At 50.8% G+C, this 17,176-nt stretch overlaps 1 protein-coding gene across 1 annotated transcript in view; it reads right to left on the bottom strand.

The window, feature by feature from the left end:
• Positions 1 to 17,176, bottom strand: part of TG (thyroglobulin) — a 237,253-nt gene that overhangs the window by 108,200 nt on the left and 111,877 nt on the right. Inside the window, exons 36-39 of the mRNA XM_032415805.1 lie at positions 8,591 to 8,725; positions 6,800 to 6,964; positions 2,482 to 2,701; positions 614 to 707 (exon numbers count right to left, since the gene is read on the bottom strand). Coding sequence (XP_032271696.1) covers positions 614 to 707; positions 2,482 to 2,701; positions 6,800 to 6,964; positions 8,591 to 8,725 — 614 coding nt within the window. The remainder of the gene's footprint in view (positions 1 to 613; positions 708 to 2,481; positions 2,702 to 6,799; positions 6,965 to 8,590; positions 8,726 to 17,176) is intronic.

Below are 17,176 nucleotides of genomic sequence, written 5' to 3'. Positions count from 1 at the left end.
TGAGCCACAGTCAGGCTCTGTCCTCTCCTCCCTGTGGTTCTCTCACCCTCTCAGAGACCCTACATCGCTGACCCCCCTCCCCCACTGCCTGGCTCACACCTCCCTCCCTGCCACGCCACTCAGGCAGCACCCCCTGCCTGCCACCCAACACCTCCCTTCACTGTGTCCCTTCTTCTGTATTTCTCCTCAGAGTCTCATCAACACCACCGTTGTTCAATACTCACTTGCGTATCTGTTTCTGCCCTGCCCACTAAAATGTAAATCCTGAGGGCAACAACTCTGTTTTAGTCACCTCTTTGTCCCACCCAGAGCGGTGTCCCCCAACACAGGCCCTTTAGGAACTGCACTGGGACAACCGTGCCCCATTTGCCATGGGGGTGGCCTGAGGATGTGGGCAGGGACAGGTGAGGCCGGGTGGGCACCAGGAGGGCCCTCTGCTTCCTCTTGGCCACACAGGCTTTCGGGAAGCCAAGTACCGGCAAGGACAGTGCTGGGGGCGCAGAACCTGAGCAGGCCACGGAGGAGAGGGGTGGATGATTCTGGCAGCTGTGGGCACAGAGGGTGTCTAATGGGGCAGTTTTCAGGGCAGACAATCAAGGGCTTCAGAACTCACCACGTTCTGAGGCACAAACATGTTAAGATACAAGCAGTCTTCGCTGACTCCGGGAGACACGGGCGCCGCGGTGCCTGGCTGCCAGCAGCTGGCCCTGGGGATGCGGACAGCATGACTTCCAGGTAGACAAGCAGCAATACACGCCTCATCTTCCCTTCTTGCCCACCGCCATCGGCCAGAACCCACCGCCCCGTCCGAAGCCGCGATGGCTACCAGCTCTGCAGCAATTAGGCAGCTTCGGGACATGGGAAAAGGGAGTGACAAGCACAGGGAGGAAACGGCAGGATGCCCACCACTCTCTCTGCCGTGGGTTGCGGAGGAACACCTCAAGGGACAAGCTGCCAACTCGCAGAAAGGATGCCCAAGATAGAGACGGGGGACGTGGGTTGCTCGCGACCTTGGCCCTTCCTTGCTGCACGTGTGCCGACCTGTGTGGCTGGGTGTGGAGCCTGAGCTGCTTTCTGCATCAGGACAGGGTCCAAGCGTGCCAGGCTGAGCACCCCCGGGGCACGAGAGCGGAGACCTTGTCTGGGATACGCCCAGCGGCAGCCTGATGGGACCCGCCCACAGGTGATTTCACGCATCCCCCAACGTCCTTTGTGCTGGACTCTGACAAGGCCAGCCTCCCCTGTCACGTGGCTCCACGCTGACATGGGGAAGCACTCAGATTAGTGCACGTTTATTCCTTTTGTGTCTCCATGGTGGAGACTTACCACCGTGGCTGTCCACACCTTGCCGCCATGGCCCAAGTTCAAGCCCTCAATGTCCCTTCCTGGAGCATTCAAGAGTTCCCAGCCCTTCACTCTTTCTGGCCCTGGCCTGGGGACCTCCCCACCAGCCAGGCATGGGTGACAAGGGACAGCACAGGTGTAGCGGCCTCAGGACAGGGCTACAGGGGTCTGTGGGAAGGTGGGGAGCGGAGACAGGAGAACGGTGCTCTTTTCATGGGTGCTCTGAACACACGCTGGTGAGAAAAACGACAACATCTCCAATGTGTCAACCGGTTAAAGTGCTGTATGTATGGGAGGGGACAGGTGAGACTGCACATGGTTGATGAGGGAGGAAGAGAGGATTGAATTTTTTTTCCCTTTTTTAAAACTCTTTTTCATATTGTTCCTATTGGGGAAAACGTCCTTTTAAAATAATGTCTTCCATGGGCGCCTGGGTGGCTCAGTTGTTAAGCATCTGCCTTTGGCTCAGTCATGATCTCAGGGTCCTGGGATGAGCCCAAAATCGGGCTCCCTGCTCAGTGGGGAGCCTGCTTCTCCCTCTCCCTCTGCCCCTCCCCCTGCTCTCTCTCTCAAATAAATAAATAAAATCTTTTTAAAATAAATAAATAAAATGTTTTTCAGGAGCTCATGTGCTTCTCCCTCCCTGCTGGATTTCTCAGCCCCACCAAACTCAGCTGCGGCCAGGAGGCTGCTTTCCAGCTACCGCCAAACTGGCGCAGGTCACCGACGCACCCCAGCCCCCTGCAGCCCTGGCCCATGGAGATCTCCCATGAAGACCCTTCCAAAGCCTCTCTTTCCTGGATGCAAAGTCAAGGAATGTTCCTGCTGAGGAAGGCAGAGCCTCCACAGCCTGGGTCCCCGAGTCACTGCAGGGAGCAGAACACGCCGGCCCCTCCATCACCAAACGCACTTTGCAGGAGCAAGATAATGATATTTGGAGGGTTTATCTGTAAGAGCACTTAATGCCGCCTTGATTACTGCCCACCCCCATTCACCCACCCCCACTTGACACTGTCCACCCCCATTCACCTCTCCAACTGGAATGCACTGCTCTGCTACCAAGTCTCACTCAGATGGATTCGAATGGGAGAGGCGTTCCCTGGGCATTCACCAAGAGGTGTTCCACTAGATCCTCACCGTGGCTTGGTGGCGTCCCAGGACCCCGTCCAGTTCAAGGGCTCGGGTGCCTGGAAGCGGCTCTCTGCCAGGGGCGGGGCGGCATACGGGACTCCCAGGAACTGATCCACTTGCTTCCACGAAGTGCCCACCTGGATGGCCTGGGACCTGCCCAGCAGCTGGCCGTGGGGGGCGATGGTCACCGAAGGTGCTGGTGTCCCAAAGCCGAGCAGAGGGATGTCTGTGGGGAGGGGGGTGTCAGGGGAAGAGACAACAGTGGGTGCTCTATTCAAACAAAACACTGCTTTTCACACTTTAAAAATGCCAGTAGTTCATTCAGACCCCAGTAGTCCGAGCCTAGCCAGGTTACTTTTCAATGTGAAAAAATAATAGTAATAATAATAGCAAATAGAGCTGATGTTTACCAGGCACTGAACGTCTGCAGAGCATGACACCGAACCTTCTCTATGATTCTTCCCACCCAGAGGCTACGCAGAGCCTAACCCAGCCCTGCAACCCCTTACTCAGCACAAGGGGGCCAGGCGTGAGCTGTCATTCAGAAGTACTTGGATTTTTAAAACAACAGAGGGACACAGAAAGTACAATGCTCAGCCCAATCCCCCCGGAGGGGTCTGGAGTCAGGCCCCACCGTCAAACACATCGGTGACTTCTGGGGTGCAAGGTATTAATCACTCATACTAACAGGGATGGATAAAGAATATGATTTCTTCAGTCCCTTGAGGCCAGATGGTGCCACCAAATAAGTTTGCCGCAAACTCACGAAAAATTTTTTTTCTAACTTTTAGAACTCTGGGATTTCAGAATTGCAGAGGAGAAACTGTGGACCCTTATTTGCATTTCGGTGGTAAGAAAACAGAGGGAGGGTCCAAGGGTGGGTAGCTGCCAAGACTTGAAGGTGTAGGATTCAAAGGGTTTCTGGACCCCGATGGTGACCACAGCCCGTTCACATGGGTCAAGGGCCAGCTCGGGGCCCCTCTCCAGGCCACTGCCCCTGCCCCCTGCCTGCAACACCCCCTCTCCCCCTCCTTCATGGCCCCAGATTCCATCTGGCCTGTCAGGTCCAAGCCTGTGCCACCTACCAGCCTGCCCTTGCTGCTTGGCCTCCAAAGCCTTAAGCCCCCACCTTGTTATGCTAATCACCGCACTCCCATCAGCCTCTTTCCCGCAGCTTCTTATCTCCTCAACCACATTTTCTCCCATTCAGTGACTGAGTCAATCAACTTTTGTTGGGACCCTGGCTCCATGCCCAATACCATTTTCAGGGACTTGGAACCGGCCTGTGTCTGATTCCCCCGCAGGGCTCGGGGCCTGGCACAAAGGAAGCACTGAATGCTGGTGAAGAGATGTTCTCTCTCTCAAGCTCCCTCTCCCTCTCTTTGCCTGTGTGTGTGAGAGAGAGAGGGAGAGAGAGGGAGAGAGGGGGAAATCGCTTTTCATTTCCCGCAGGTGTGTTTGGTTTGCTCGGCTCCGCGTTGGCTGTGAGCTCGCTGCTAACCTGCAGCTTGGTCTACACCCTCCTCTGTCTGCGAGGACAAATGAGGAGCGCAGGAGAGGAGACACACAGGCAGAAGTCTACCCATTCCTCAAGCTGGGTACAATGCAGTGGCTCAGCTGAAGGTGATTTCGTCCCCAGGGGACATTTGATAATATCCGGAGACCATTTCGGTTGTCACCAGGGTCTGTGAGGAATGCTGGTTACTGACATCTAGTGAGTAGAGGCCAGGGATGCTGCTAAACACCCTGCAGTAAATAGGACAGCCCCCACAGCAAAGAACCATCCTGCCCCGGCTGTCAACGGTGTGAAGCTTGAGAACCCCTGGGATGGTGTGCGTTCATGACTCCCAGGCCACCGAGGAGCATCGTGGGGAGGAACCGATGCATGGTTCTGGAAGCAGACCTGTGTTTTAGGTTATATGCACCAGCTACTTTGGGGAAACTTCCTAATTCTTCTGATGCTCAATTTCCCCCTGAGAAAGAGGAATGATAGCAGCCCCTACAACACAAGGATGTTGGGGATAAGTACATGGTGCCTGTGGGGCTCTGAGCCCAGTGCCTGCAAGGGGCTGGGGCTCCACACATGAGTAAATGAATGAATTGGAGGGAAGGAGGGAGGGAGGAATGGTGGGAGGGAGCAGGAGAGAGGAAAGGAAGGAAGGAAGGAAGGAAGGAAGGAAGGAAGGAAGGAAAGAAGAAAGAAAGAAAGAAGAAAGAAAGAAAGAAAGAAAGAAAGAAAGAAAGAAAGAAAGAAAGAAAGAGAAAGAAAGAAGGAAGGAAGGAAGAGAGAAACAAAGGAAGGAAGGAAGCAAGCAAGCAGGAGGGAAGGAGGGAGGAACGGAAAGTTGGAAATAGTGATAAAACTGTCTCTTGCAAAAACCCTGCAGTGCTAGTTTGAACCCAGCGTGGAAAGAAAGGGTTGCACGTTCTAATCTGGTCTCAGTCACCAGTCACGGCTGGTCTCAGCCCACAGCTCCTCCTCACAAGCTTTCCTGCTTCAGTGGTAAATCACAGGACCTCAGGCAAATATTCAGGATTGCGGGTGCTAACATAGCAGAACCTTCAGACTCTGTCTCCCTGCTGGCCTTTTCCTCTGCAGGAAAACAGCCACGTTTCGTGAACGTGGCACCCTCTGAAGGAGGGAGCAAAGACACAAAATACAAAAGCTAAAGAACTTCGAGAGAATGCAAGCCAGCTTTCCCACAGACAGTGGAACTCAGCCCTCCCTCCAGAGGCCGCCCAATGAATCCCAGACTGAATGAGATCCAACATGGGGAAAATGTTAGATGTGCAGTTCTCTCTTTTGAACTGTTTTCCAGAAAATAGTGGATTCTTTCTAGAATAGCCCCATATTGAGGCCACAGGACTCCTTAGGTGAAAAAAATTATCCAGAGCCGTGTGTGTGCTCAAGGTGCAGACAGCATCTGGGTACATACACACGGGCACACGTCTTCAGCTGGAGGTGAGCCTTTCACATTGAACTTGAGTTACACAGAATTAATGAACAGTCTAATTTGTTTTATAGGACCTAAACCCCAAAGCGAGGCATCCCTCCTCAAAAGGATAACCATGCAGATTAGCTAGACTATGGGTGAAATATACTATGGAAATCTAACTTGACTAAGGACTATGAATGTCTAGGTAGAAGACAAGACTTGAGATTGTAGGCCCGAGACCACAGCCTACAGGAATCAAAGCACTCCCAGGCCTGGGGAGCACGCTCATGGTCCAAAGCCTGAGGTGGAGAAAGGGGCAGAAGAGGAGGATACCACGGGATCAAGACATGCCTGCAGACCACCAGCACTCTAAGGCAGGGTCGGACCAAATCTGGCTGCTGCCTGGTTTTCTAAAGAAAGTCAACCACACCCATTTTTTTTGTATTTTCTGTGGCTGCTTTCTTGCTAAAGTGGCCGAGTTGGGTCGTTAGATGCATAGAGCCTAAAATATTTATCTGGCCCTTTACAGAGAAAGTTAGCCAACCTCTGCTCTAGAAGATAAGATGGCAGAAATAGGCAACGTTTTAAAAAGTCATTAATTTCATGCCATGAGCATGTCTAATGGGGGAAGGCCTTCCCCCTGGCCTCCAGCTCCCATGTCTCCCATTATACAGGTCTTACCTATTTCACTTAGTGATGGACTTCTGTGATCTCTTAGATTGCTATGTTTTCTCCCCTTGCTGGCTTCCTCCCTGAATCCCAGCACCTAACACAACATCTGACACATAACAATACCTTACTGAATGCTTTCAAATGAAACTGAGCCACGAGAGCTCTCCTCTCCACAGTGACCGTGATATGGTTGCTAGATGATGTGGTTTTGTGCAAGCAGATTGTATCTAGAGATAGGAGACCTGGCTCCAAGCTCCCATTCTATCATCACTAGCTGGGAGAAATCAGAGAAGTAACTTCTCTGGGCCAGAGTCTCTTGATCTCTAAGATGGGGATAAAACCCTTATCTTCCCACCTCACAGGATTTGTGTGAGGACCATTTGAGATAAGGCATGTGACAGAACTTGCTAAACTATAAAATGGCAACAAAAAATGGCCTATTTAGTTATTTTACTAAGAAACTCAAAGACCAAATGGCTTGCATAACTCAAATAAATGAATAAAGGTGGTACAGAGAAGCTCTAGCTTAGAAGTAGGATCTTCACCTTCCTTTAGTCCCTCCCAAATGAATGCCACCTAGCCCAAGGTAACTTTGGCCAATTTTTCCTAAAGAACCTCAAAAGCCACTGCCCACAAGTCACCACACACTCAAACAGTCCCTCCCAGCTATACCCAGGCTCTCCAAAAGAGCCGCTACAGCACAGGCTGGGACTCACTCAGCTTCCGGTAGATGTGGGTGGCCTCCTCACGGAGCAGAAGTCGGCAGTTCTGGGCCTGCAGGCTGTGTGTGCAGATCTGGGCATCAGCATAGAATACGCACCTCACAGCACCAGGTCGGGTCTGCAGAGTGGTGACGAGGCAGGCCTGGTGACGGGAGCATTCTACAGAATAAGAGGAGAGTGAGGCTTGGGCTTCAGAGATGGCATCTCAGCCATGCATCCATCCCATCATGAATCCTTGAATCCATGCATCACCTATTCATCCGTCAGTCCACCCATTCATCCAGTCATGCATCTATGAATCCATGCACCTATCAATCTATCCATCTAATCATGTATCAGTGCATGCATCCATCCATCCAATTATGCATTCTTCCATCTATATACCCAGGCATCCATGGAGAAGGATTTCTCCATCCATCTATTTATCCATTCACCCATCCATCTATCCATCCATCCATCCATTTATCCATCCATGCATCAATCTATACAACCATGCATCCATCTATCCATCCATGCATTCATCTATCCACACATGCACCCATCCATCTATGCAATCACTTACTTATTCATTGGAGGACCTACAATACATCCCTGGCACTGTGGCAGGGGCTGGAACTAGAATTGGGGTTGGGGGGAACCTACCTCTCCCATCAATCTATTTTCCACACAAAAATCGGGTTTTTGATAGTTTATTTAATTCACAAATGTGCTCTTGACATTCCCTTGTTTGAAGCAACTCCATGGCTCCCCATTGGCCTTAGGATTAAGTCATACCAGACAAGGCTCTCCATGCTCCAGCCCTTGCCTTCTTCTTCAGCCTCATCTCCCTTTCCAGCTCCCCTATCATACCCACTATTTTCCACCAGGGATTATGTACTTTCCCATGTGTACCAGGTCCTGCATTAGATAATTTAAATTATTCATGGCATTCAGGATTTTCAGTCCTAAGAACGGCTGTGAAGATGGTGTTGACTCAGTCACTTGGGCAAGCTGTGAACTGTGTAAAGGCCTTATTCATAGCCCAGTCTGTGCTATGACAGCACCCAGAGTTGTGCAGTGCACAACCTGTACATCCATACATGCCTTTTCTGTAAGATGTGCATATTGTTATCCAACCTTGTAGGTGAGGTGATTCATGGAATCAAAGAATGGGAGGAATATGAATGTTATCCAATCTCAGGCTCTTGCAGAGGTTAAAATCTTTGTAGACCATCTCTATCAAGTTGTTATCTAACTTTTGTTTAAATACCAGTGACCGGAAACCCTCTGAAAGAAGTATGCATCTGTGGACAGATTTGTCTATTAGAAACTTCTTTATATTGCATTGAAAAATGTCTCTTGAAATTTGAGTTTTACCCATAGGTCTTAGCTTTGCCCCAAGAGCCTGGCCAGGACAACTATATTTCTTCCTTGCCACGATGGCCCACCTATAATCTGAGGACAGCTCTTACCACTTCTGCTCATCTCCTCTGTCTCAGACTAGCCCTCTAGATCCTTCCTCTCATTGTCTTCTGACCCTGGCTCAATGTTGCTCACTTTCTGGCCGGCTTCTCCCCTTGGAGACCTTGACTACGGGCTGCCCCTGCAGGAAGATGAGGAGATGGCACAGGAGGGCCCACCCAGGGTCTTGTCCCCAGGTTCATCCCTTCCTTCCCTGGCACTCCAGATCATCTTGGGGTCTCCCATGTGTTTCTGAGATCAGGAGCTTGAACAGCACTCTGTGAGGCCCCATCCCAATCAACCACCCTCCCTGGGGGTGGAGGAGCGATGGGAAACTCCCTTTACCAAACAAACAGAAGTCTCTGGCATCAGAGAAGTCTCTGGTGGCGGCAGTGCTGATGTGGGCAACATCGAAGTTCCTGAAGGACGGGTCAACAACTACTACAGAGGGGGCCAGGGACTGCCATGATCCCAGAGCGACTAGGAGAGAGAGCAGGGGACATCAGTCACACACAGCTTTCACCTGTTTTGATGATGAAGATAATGGGGTGTCACCTCGTGCCCTGAAAAAGCAGCCCCAGGCCATCCTCCTTGTGGCCTCCATTCTCATGAGACCCCATTCCTTGATTTATACTCCCATTCTACAGTGATTTATTCAGAGTTTTTTATGAGCCAAGTTCTGTGCTCAAGCCTACGGATACAAAGGTCCAAAAAAAAGAAAAAAAAGCATGGCTGTTTCTATTAAGCAGCTCACGGTAGAATGGGAGAGAAGTAAACAAGGTAAGGCGAGCATCATAATACAGGGGTTACAATGCAATCATCAGAATGAAGCTAAGTGACAGCGATAATTGCAGATGTATCCGCGTTGTCGTGTGGTGCTGCATGTAGGGCTTCCCAGACACCACGTCACCAAATCCTCCCCCAGCCCTCCGATGGAGAAAAGATCATTGTCCTCCACAGCGGATGCTGTGCTGTGCTGTCTAGGCCGCCTTTCAGGTCCCAGCCTCTCATTTCCCCAGTGTTGGGAAGTTGCTGTTTGGAGGCTCCCAGCCCAGTCCCCTCCAGGAGCTGCCTATGGTCGAGGCGAGCTGCTTCCCCTCCCAGGGTCAGCCTGTGGCCAAACGCTAGTCCATATGGGTATGCAAAGGCCCGGCCACCTGCCTCAAGATGGGACAAGCCTGCAGAGCCAGCCCAGCTTCAGAGCTCACCATGGGATCCACAGGGCCAGGGGGTTTGGTTGGCGTGGAAGTTCTACTTCTCCCCCTGCTCATTCCCGCCCCCTCACTTCCTTGCAGGGGCCGCTCCCACGAGCCCTGCAAGCCCTGCGCCTGAAACTTCCTGCATGCAAATCTCCATCACTGAGTTTGTTTCCCGGAAAACAGCAGCTAAGAAGACGGACAAAATGAAGCTTGCCCCAGAGAGTGCCATTCTTCGGGGGCGGAGCAGGAGTGAAACCGGGCGTTTGCATGCACAGAGCCTGGGCCCTCCTGGCTCCATGGGGCTGCCTCCCACCATCGGTACACCTGTCCCACAGACAGGGAGGGATGTCCAGGTGCAGCTGCCAGACAGGTGCCTTGGCGTAGGTACCGAGTCCCGCCAGAGCACCGGCGTCCCTGTGAGGACAGCGGGGACCCTGAACAGGGACCTTGAGCTTCCCCTCCGAGGGACGACTGCGGGTCTGGGTGGATGGGTGCATTCTTCTGGCCACAAAGAGCATGGAAGGCAGCAAAATGCTGTCTCCTGACATAGAATCTCCTGATTCTAGCACTCTCGAGATCTGTTCAGTGGGAGCGTCATTGAGAGTTCACGGAGATAAATCTAGGTACTTATTTACTTTTTCTTTCTGTTTTTGATTTTTTTCAGAAGACCACAGGAGTGTATCCTTATAATAAATATTCGTGAGCATTTCCTTCGTGTCTGGCAGAACAGCACAGCAAACGTAGATGTAGATGCAGCACTTTGCAGTTTACAAAGTGCTCCACTTATCAGCTAAGCGCTTTAAGGTTGTTACTCCACTGTCTCAGGGTCCGCCTCTGCAAACCGTCCTGACAGCTGATCCCCACAAGGGAGCTCGGAGCTCCAGATGAGTGGTAGGGTAGGGGCCGTACGTAAGGCCTCCCTCACAAAGGAGGGGTCAGAAGCTGGGAGAGGTTACATGGCTTTCCAAGAACACAGAGCTGACTATGACCAAGCCGGAGACAGAACCAGCCCTCTTGGCAACAAGCCAGCGCTCCTTCCATCCCTTCCGAGCTTCCTAAATACCTGAGCACCCTTTCTGGAAAATTCTCCCCAGGTAGGAAAGGGTCTTTGTCTTGGACAGTGCCATGCTCTTAGCTATATGGGGAAGGCTGTCATTTTTATCTCAAACCTGCCTTTGACGCCCAGAGCACTAAAATTAGAATGGTAAATAAAGTAGCAAACAAACTAGCACCGCGCCCTTTTCGTCTTCATTTAAAAAAAGAAGAAGAAGAAGAAAGAAAAAGAAGAAGGAGAAGAAGAAGAAGGAGAATAAGGAGAAGGAGAAGGAGAAGAAAGAAAGGTGCCTGGCTGGCTTAGTCGGTTAAGCGTCTGCCTTCAGCTCAGGTCATGATCCTGGGGTCCTGGGATGGAGCCCCACGTTGGGCTCCCTGCAGCTCCCCCTGCTTATGCACTGTCTCACTCTCTCTGTCAAATAAATAAATAAAATCTTTTTAAAATAAAAAATATTAAAAAAAGAAAGAAACAAGAAAGAAAAAAAGGGTTTATCCAAAGAAGGTGCCAAATAATGTTGCCAGATTTCTGATGACTCAGCCAGAGAAGGAGAACCCCCATACTTGTCCTGGAACTGTGGGGTCATCCTCAGAATCTGGAGCCATGTCTTTCTGACCTCGGGTCCTGGCTTCCCCACAACAGATGCTGGGCTTTCATTATCTTAAGCATCCTCCACGTGTTACTATTTTCATGGTCAGTTCAAGTGGCATTTCTGCAGCGTGACGAAACTGAGCTGCATATTTTTAGATGGTGGGGACACTGCAATTTCACAGAAGACATACGATGGGGTTTTAGGACCTAAGTTGCCAATTATGGTCTTAAAATGGAAGCCTTGGCCGCACTCCGTGCTTAGCTTGATGTCTGGGGGAAAGCGCTGTAATTGAAGGGTGCACTTCGTCTCCAAAGTGAGAGTCAGCTCATCTGTCGCCATCCCAGGGCCTGGAGCCAAGTCTCTGCCACACCTTTCCCTGTCCCCTTCCCCCAGCTGGCAGGGACCCTGGGACGAGCCATGGCTGGTGTGCAGAATCCAACATCTGGGGTTCATGCATCTCATGCAAATTCAGAGAACAAGATCTTTGTGAATGTAAAACTCTGGTAAAGCATGAAAGCTAGGCATCTCGGTAGCATTTCATGGGAGTTTACGATTTGCCAAGAGACGGGCAACACCATTGCATTTAACATTCACAGGATCCAGGAACACCCCCGAAGGGCTTAGCTGCTATGAGGCTGGGCCTGGGCTTGAGCCCAGCTCCTCCGGGTTCAGAAACCAGGCTTTACTACAAGGCCAGCTCTCCTCTCCTGAGGAGCACTGTGGTAGCAGCTTTCAGGCCTGCCCGGTGGGTGCCCTCTGTGCCATATTCTTTAGTGTTCATTTGGTTTCTTTTGTTTAAAATATACTTTATAGATTGCAATGCCAGCATCATTTACTTAAAAAAAAATCATCTCCCCTTGAATTTGAAATGCTATGTTCATCATATATTAAGTACTTATATATAAATGAATTTTGTCAACCTTGTGTTTTTCTTTTTCTTTTTTTTTTTTTAAGATTTTATTTATTTATTTGACTGAGAGAGAGAGAGAGAGAGCTCAAGCAGGGGGAAGGGCACAGGGAGAGGGAGAAGCAGGCTCCCCACTGAGCGATGGCTCCGCCCCAGGACCCCAGGGATCATGACCTGAGCCAAAGGCAGATGCTTAACCGACTGAGCCCCCGAGCTGCCCCAACCTTGTGTTTTTCATTCATTTCTTTGTAAATTCTAGCTCAACCCTCACACTGCTTAAACTAGTCACTGTGTAATACATTTTACCAGCAAATGGTAAAAGTCTTCCCATGTCATTTCTTTTTATAAAATATTCCTTGGCTATTTTTGGGTATTTATTCTACCAGATGAAATTCAAAGCCATTTTATCAAGTTTCATAAAAGCTCCTTTGGGATATTAATTGGAATGTCCTTAAAGTTAAAAACTAACTTGAGAAAAAGATTTTAGATTTTATTATGTTTCATGTTTGCTGTCATGAAGAATGGAATGGAATTTTTTTCCCCATTATATTTTTAAAAGAGTTATTGTTGGCGTAGAGGAAAGCTATGTATTTGCGTGCGTTTATTTTCTAACAGGATCCTGAACTGACTCAATGTAACTCGCAGACATGGTCAAAACACAGGCTCCTCTCTGTGAAATGGGGCCCGATCTAGATTGCGGATGTCAGTGACCTGCCTTGGGGGAGGTCTGGCCAGGCAGACCTCTGTAGTAACCAATTTAGTTCTGTATTTGCCCATTTACTCAACAACTCTTTCTATATTCCAGGTACTGTATCTACAAGCAAAAAAAGGTGGAAGCCTAGAAAAATAAGCTAACTAGCTAAAAAGTTTGGAATCCTTCCTACTTCCCATGAGTAATTCTCACCCTTTGGTGAATATCAGAGTCACTCAAAGAATTTGGTATAAATTCCAGAGCTCAGGCACGGTCCCCACGTCAAGAAGCCGAGGCCTCTGTGCTCCTTATTCCCTTTCTAGGTGACTCTGACACACAACCAAGTAGAGAACAATTGCCTGACACAGTCTCTAAAATATTCCTTTTGGTTTCTTTTGATTTGGCCATAAGTGGTGGAGAAATAGCTTCTGCATTCAAACCTCACTCAGCCTGATGCTGTGTGTCCTTGGGCAAGTTCCTTAACTACTCTGAGAAACGCGATTCTTTAAAAAATCACATCTTTGTGTTAAACATTGCCCTTGCTCTGCATCTCTAATAAACACAATGCCTCCCAGTGAATGACACGTGAGCCCAGACATGGTGTAAATGAGCTCATCAGGCCCTTTACTTTGAGACCCTTTGAGTCAGGCCTCAGGAAACTAGTCCTTTCCTCCAGAGCAGGGGGAAAGGGGAGCATGAGGGGGAAGTGATCAGAGGAGAAGGGGATGGTTGGCTCCTCTAAAATGACTGTCCAGTCTGGTAAGAACAGATGCCTCCCGGGGTACCCAGGACTTCGCTGCCCTGCAGTGCCAAGTGCATGCTCTTGAACTGTGCTAGACTCTGCAGCCCCCAGGAGCCACTGCTGGGCAGGGGAGAATGCAGGGGGTCATAGGCCTGCCCCTAAAATTGCCAGAAACCAGAGGTTGAGTGAACACATCCAGCAGCTCTAAGGAACGGTTGGCTCTGAGTGTAGGTCATGAATGAGACATACATGTTGGAGCAGCCCGCTTCCCTGAGTTTATCCCAGCTCCCCATCCCCCAGCCCAGTGACTCCTTCTCTCCGAGCCTCCGATTTTTCATCAGCCAAATGGGACGATCATGCTATCCTCCTCCTGGTGTGGTAGTGATCGGGACTGGCGGGCACGGGGGTGGGAAGCTTAGTGTATGGAGCCACTCACAGGGCCTCTGGGTCAAGCTGGGGCTTCTCGCTGCATTTTGGTCACTGTCTTCTCAGAACCACGGAGGGCTGAGCCTCACCCAAGTACTGGGGGGGGGGGTCCCCAAGTGGTATAGGAGCCAGTGATGTCCTGACTTCTGCCGGATCCCTGCTTCCCCTTGCCCCACCCCAGCCTGGCCCCAGGACACCTTGCTGCCTGCCCATATGCCCCTCATCCTCTGCCCTCTGGCCCCCTGACTCCTCGGTCTGGTCATAGGCACAGTGGAACCGGGCAGTGGGCCTGTCTGACTAGTCGCTGGGCCTCAGTTTCCACAGCAGACATGCTGCTGAATATAGCAACAAGGTCTCATGAGCTCAACACAACACAAAATGAAACCCTCTCGGCCCCTGAACCTACCGTTTACCCCCACACCATGTTCTGTCTTGTCAGGATATGCCCCCCCACTGTGTCCCACCCAGAAATCCTACGGTCCTACGGCCTCACCTTGTCCCGTCCCTTCTGCCGACTCGGCCCCTCTTAGAACCGTCCCTTTCCCTTCCAGACTGTGGCTTCCCCAATTCCACTCCACCTACTGACACTCCAGTAACTGAGACCCAGACAGGCCTCCCTCCGGCCAGTCTCGCCCCTCACAGGCCACCGTCACACTGGGGCCGGGTCCCCTCCCAATCTGACTGCGGCACTCACTGCCTGCCATCCTCGGGGAAACAACAAACCGGGTTGGGGGGGCGGGTAGGGCATGTCCACGGAGGTATCCAGCTGCATCGCACCCCCCACTTTTATAGGGCGGGCCTGGTGCTCCCCACTCTCACACAGACACCTAACACATCAGAGAGGGACACGGAGCCACAGGGAAGAGAGATCACAGCGGCATTCCCCAAGGTCACAGGGCATTCCTCACAGTCAAGGGGGAGTGGGGTCAGGGGCTGGGCTGCCCCCTCTGCCTCACAAGAGCCTGGACCTCCTCAGTGAGGTAGTGACAGACAGATCAACCCTCCTTCCCAGGGACAAATGCCCTCTCTCTGACCCTCTGACCCACACCCTGCATTGCGGCGGGGAAGAGTCTGGGCAACTCTTGCGTACTATACAGACGACCTAAGTCTGAGATGGCTCGCCACCGGGGCCTGAGGCCCGGGAGGAGAACATGCCCCCCCGGAGGTGAGTGACCCCGCCAGTCCCTCAGCACAGGGGACATGGGTGGCCCCGAAGGGAAAGTCATGCAGCCTCTGTCCTCCATGATGGTACGGACCGGCCACAAGTGCCACCATCCAGTGGGCAGACATTACGCGCTTGGAAATTCAAGCTGATCTGATTCCGTCTTACAGTACTTTACTGAGACGAGCAACATTATCCCTTTCTACAGAAGAGAAAAGTGAGTCCCCGAGAAGGCCAAAGGCGTGCCCAAGGCCACACAGCTCAGAGACAGCAAGTCAGCATTTGACCCCAGGTCGCCGTTCGGCCTTGTATTCCACCGCGCCCCGCAGAGCTGCTGAGGGCGGGTGACGGCAGAGCGGAGGGCGGGCGGAGGGCCAGAGAAGCAGGTGGGAGGGTGGCGGCAGGGTGGGCCCCTCGTGACTCTGGGGCAGCATGGGCTGCGACCTTGGCATGGACCGGCCTCCGGGAATATCGAGGTACTAGGTCTCCCTTCCAGAAAGCACTGTATTCCCCTTTAACGTAGACTAAGTAAAACCAAAATCACTAGACTATTTTCAAATACATGGAAAAATCATGTTTCATCCTTTTTCTTCTTTCCTCCTTCCTCCCCTTCCTTCCTCCGTCCCTCCCTCCCTCCCTTCCTTCCTTCCTTCTTTCCTTCCTTCCTTTCTTCCTTCCTTCCCGTCTTCCTTCCTGTCTTCCTTTCCAGATACCAATTAAAGGAGGAAATGTTGGTTTTGATTTCAAGGCTCAGAGATATTTCAACTATTAAAAATAGCTTTAACCCCAGCCTGACCCCTAGCCAGAGACACACATGAGTGCACGCACACACACACACACACATACACACAGGACTGCAGATCTAGGCCACTGCAGAAGGGACAGGTCTGTTGCTGCCTGGCTGGGCATCTGGACAAAGTTCCCGCTCTGGCCCTCCTCCTTCTCCCTTCAAAACTGGGGAAGTGCTTCCTGGTGTTTCTAAAGCACATCAAAGTGCAGAAACGTCAAACCAATAGCCCATGCCTCTCCAACATTCAAATAATCACGGACCCATTTTTTTTAAATGAAAAGATCTTATCATTTTCTTAAGAATCACCAAGAATAGAGCTAATAATGAGTGCAAGCTCTAAAACATCCCAAAGCCCACAGGATTCTTCCTCTTCCTCTCGCAGTCAGAACCAAACAGACTTCCTTTCAGCCCCTCGGCACTTATCGAAGTGCTGGGCAGGGAATACGGAGAGAGCACAGGGAACACCGGAGGTGGTCTCCATATGCCCAGGTTGGCTGGCTGGGGCAAAACATCCATGCTGGAAGCCTCTTGAACACCTGCTCCAAGAGTGTTTCAGGCACCAGCAAGCCACCTTGATGGTGAATGTAAGAAGCCTGTAACATACTCCCTGATCCTGTTTCCACAGCTTCGCGGTCACAAGTACCCACTGGTGGGAAGACCCCCGCATGCTGTCGTTATGGGACGGGACTAACAGCCAGACATCCTGATTTCTCATCAGACACTGTCTTTTAAATGAAAACCACATCATACTGGGCTGGTCTGCTTTGTTAGTACCCACAAAAACAAACAAACAAACAAAAATGCAGATGTTCTTTTGATCACAGAGAGAGGGAGAGAGAAAGAGAGATCCTTGTTATCTTGTGATCACTTGAAAGATAAAAATGGGACCAGAGCTGCCTGTTGGTCCAGGATTTCTTCAGAGAGAAATGCCTTACACTTACAGCAAACCCTACCAGGCCTCTTTTGGCATATATAACACTAAAAAAATACCTAGAGACATATTTACTTCTGTTCAGCCTTCAAATACCCATTTTTTTAGCTCTCCAGCCAGCACCCCTTATCTTTCCCTTTGCATCTGCAGAGCTTAGTAGACAGATGACAGAGAGTCTTGTGGGTTCAAATGTGTCCCCTCAAGATTCATACTTTGAAGTCCTAAGCCCCAGAAGTTCAGAATGTGACCTTTTTTGGAGATAGGGTCTTTGCAGAGGTAATCAAGTTAAAGTGAGATCATTAGGATGGTCCCTAATCCAAAATGACTGGTGTCCTTAGAAAAAGGGGAGGGGCACCTGGATGGCTTAGTCGGTTAAGCATCTGTCTTTGGCTCAGGTCATGATTCCAGGGTCCTGGGATCGAGCCCCGTTTTGGGCTCTC

The sequence above is a fragment of the Phoca vitulina genome, unplaced genomic scaffold (assembly GCF_004348235.1).
Source record: "Phoca vitulina isolate PV1807 unplaced genomic scaffold, GSC_HSeal_1.0 scaffold18, whole genome shotgun sequence".
NCBI classification, from domain to species: domain Eukaryota; kingdom Metazoa; phylum Chordata; class Mammalia; order Carnivora; family Phocidae; genus Phoca; species Phoca vitulina.
The sequence above is the reverse complement of the archived record's forward strand: the minus strand, read 5'-3'. Positions and strand labels throughout refer to the sequence as shown.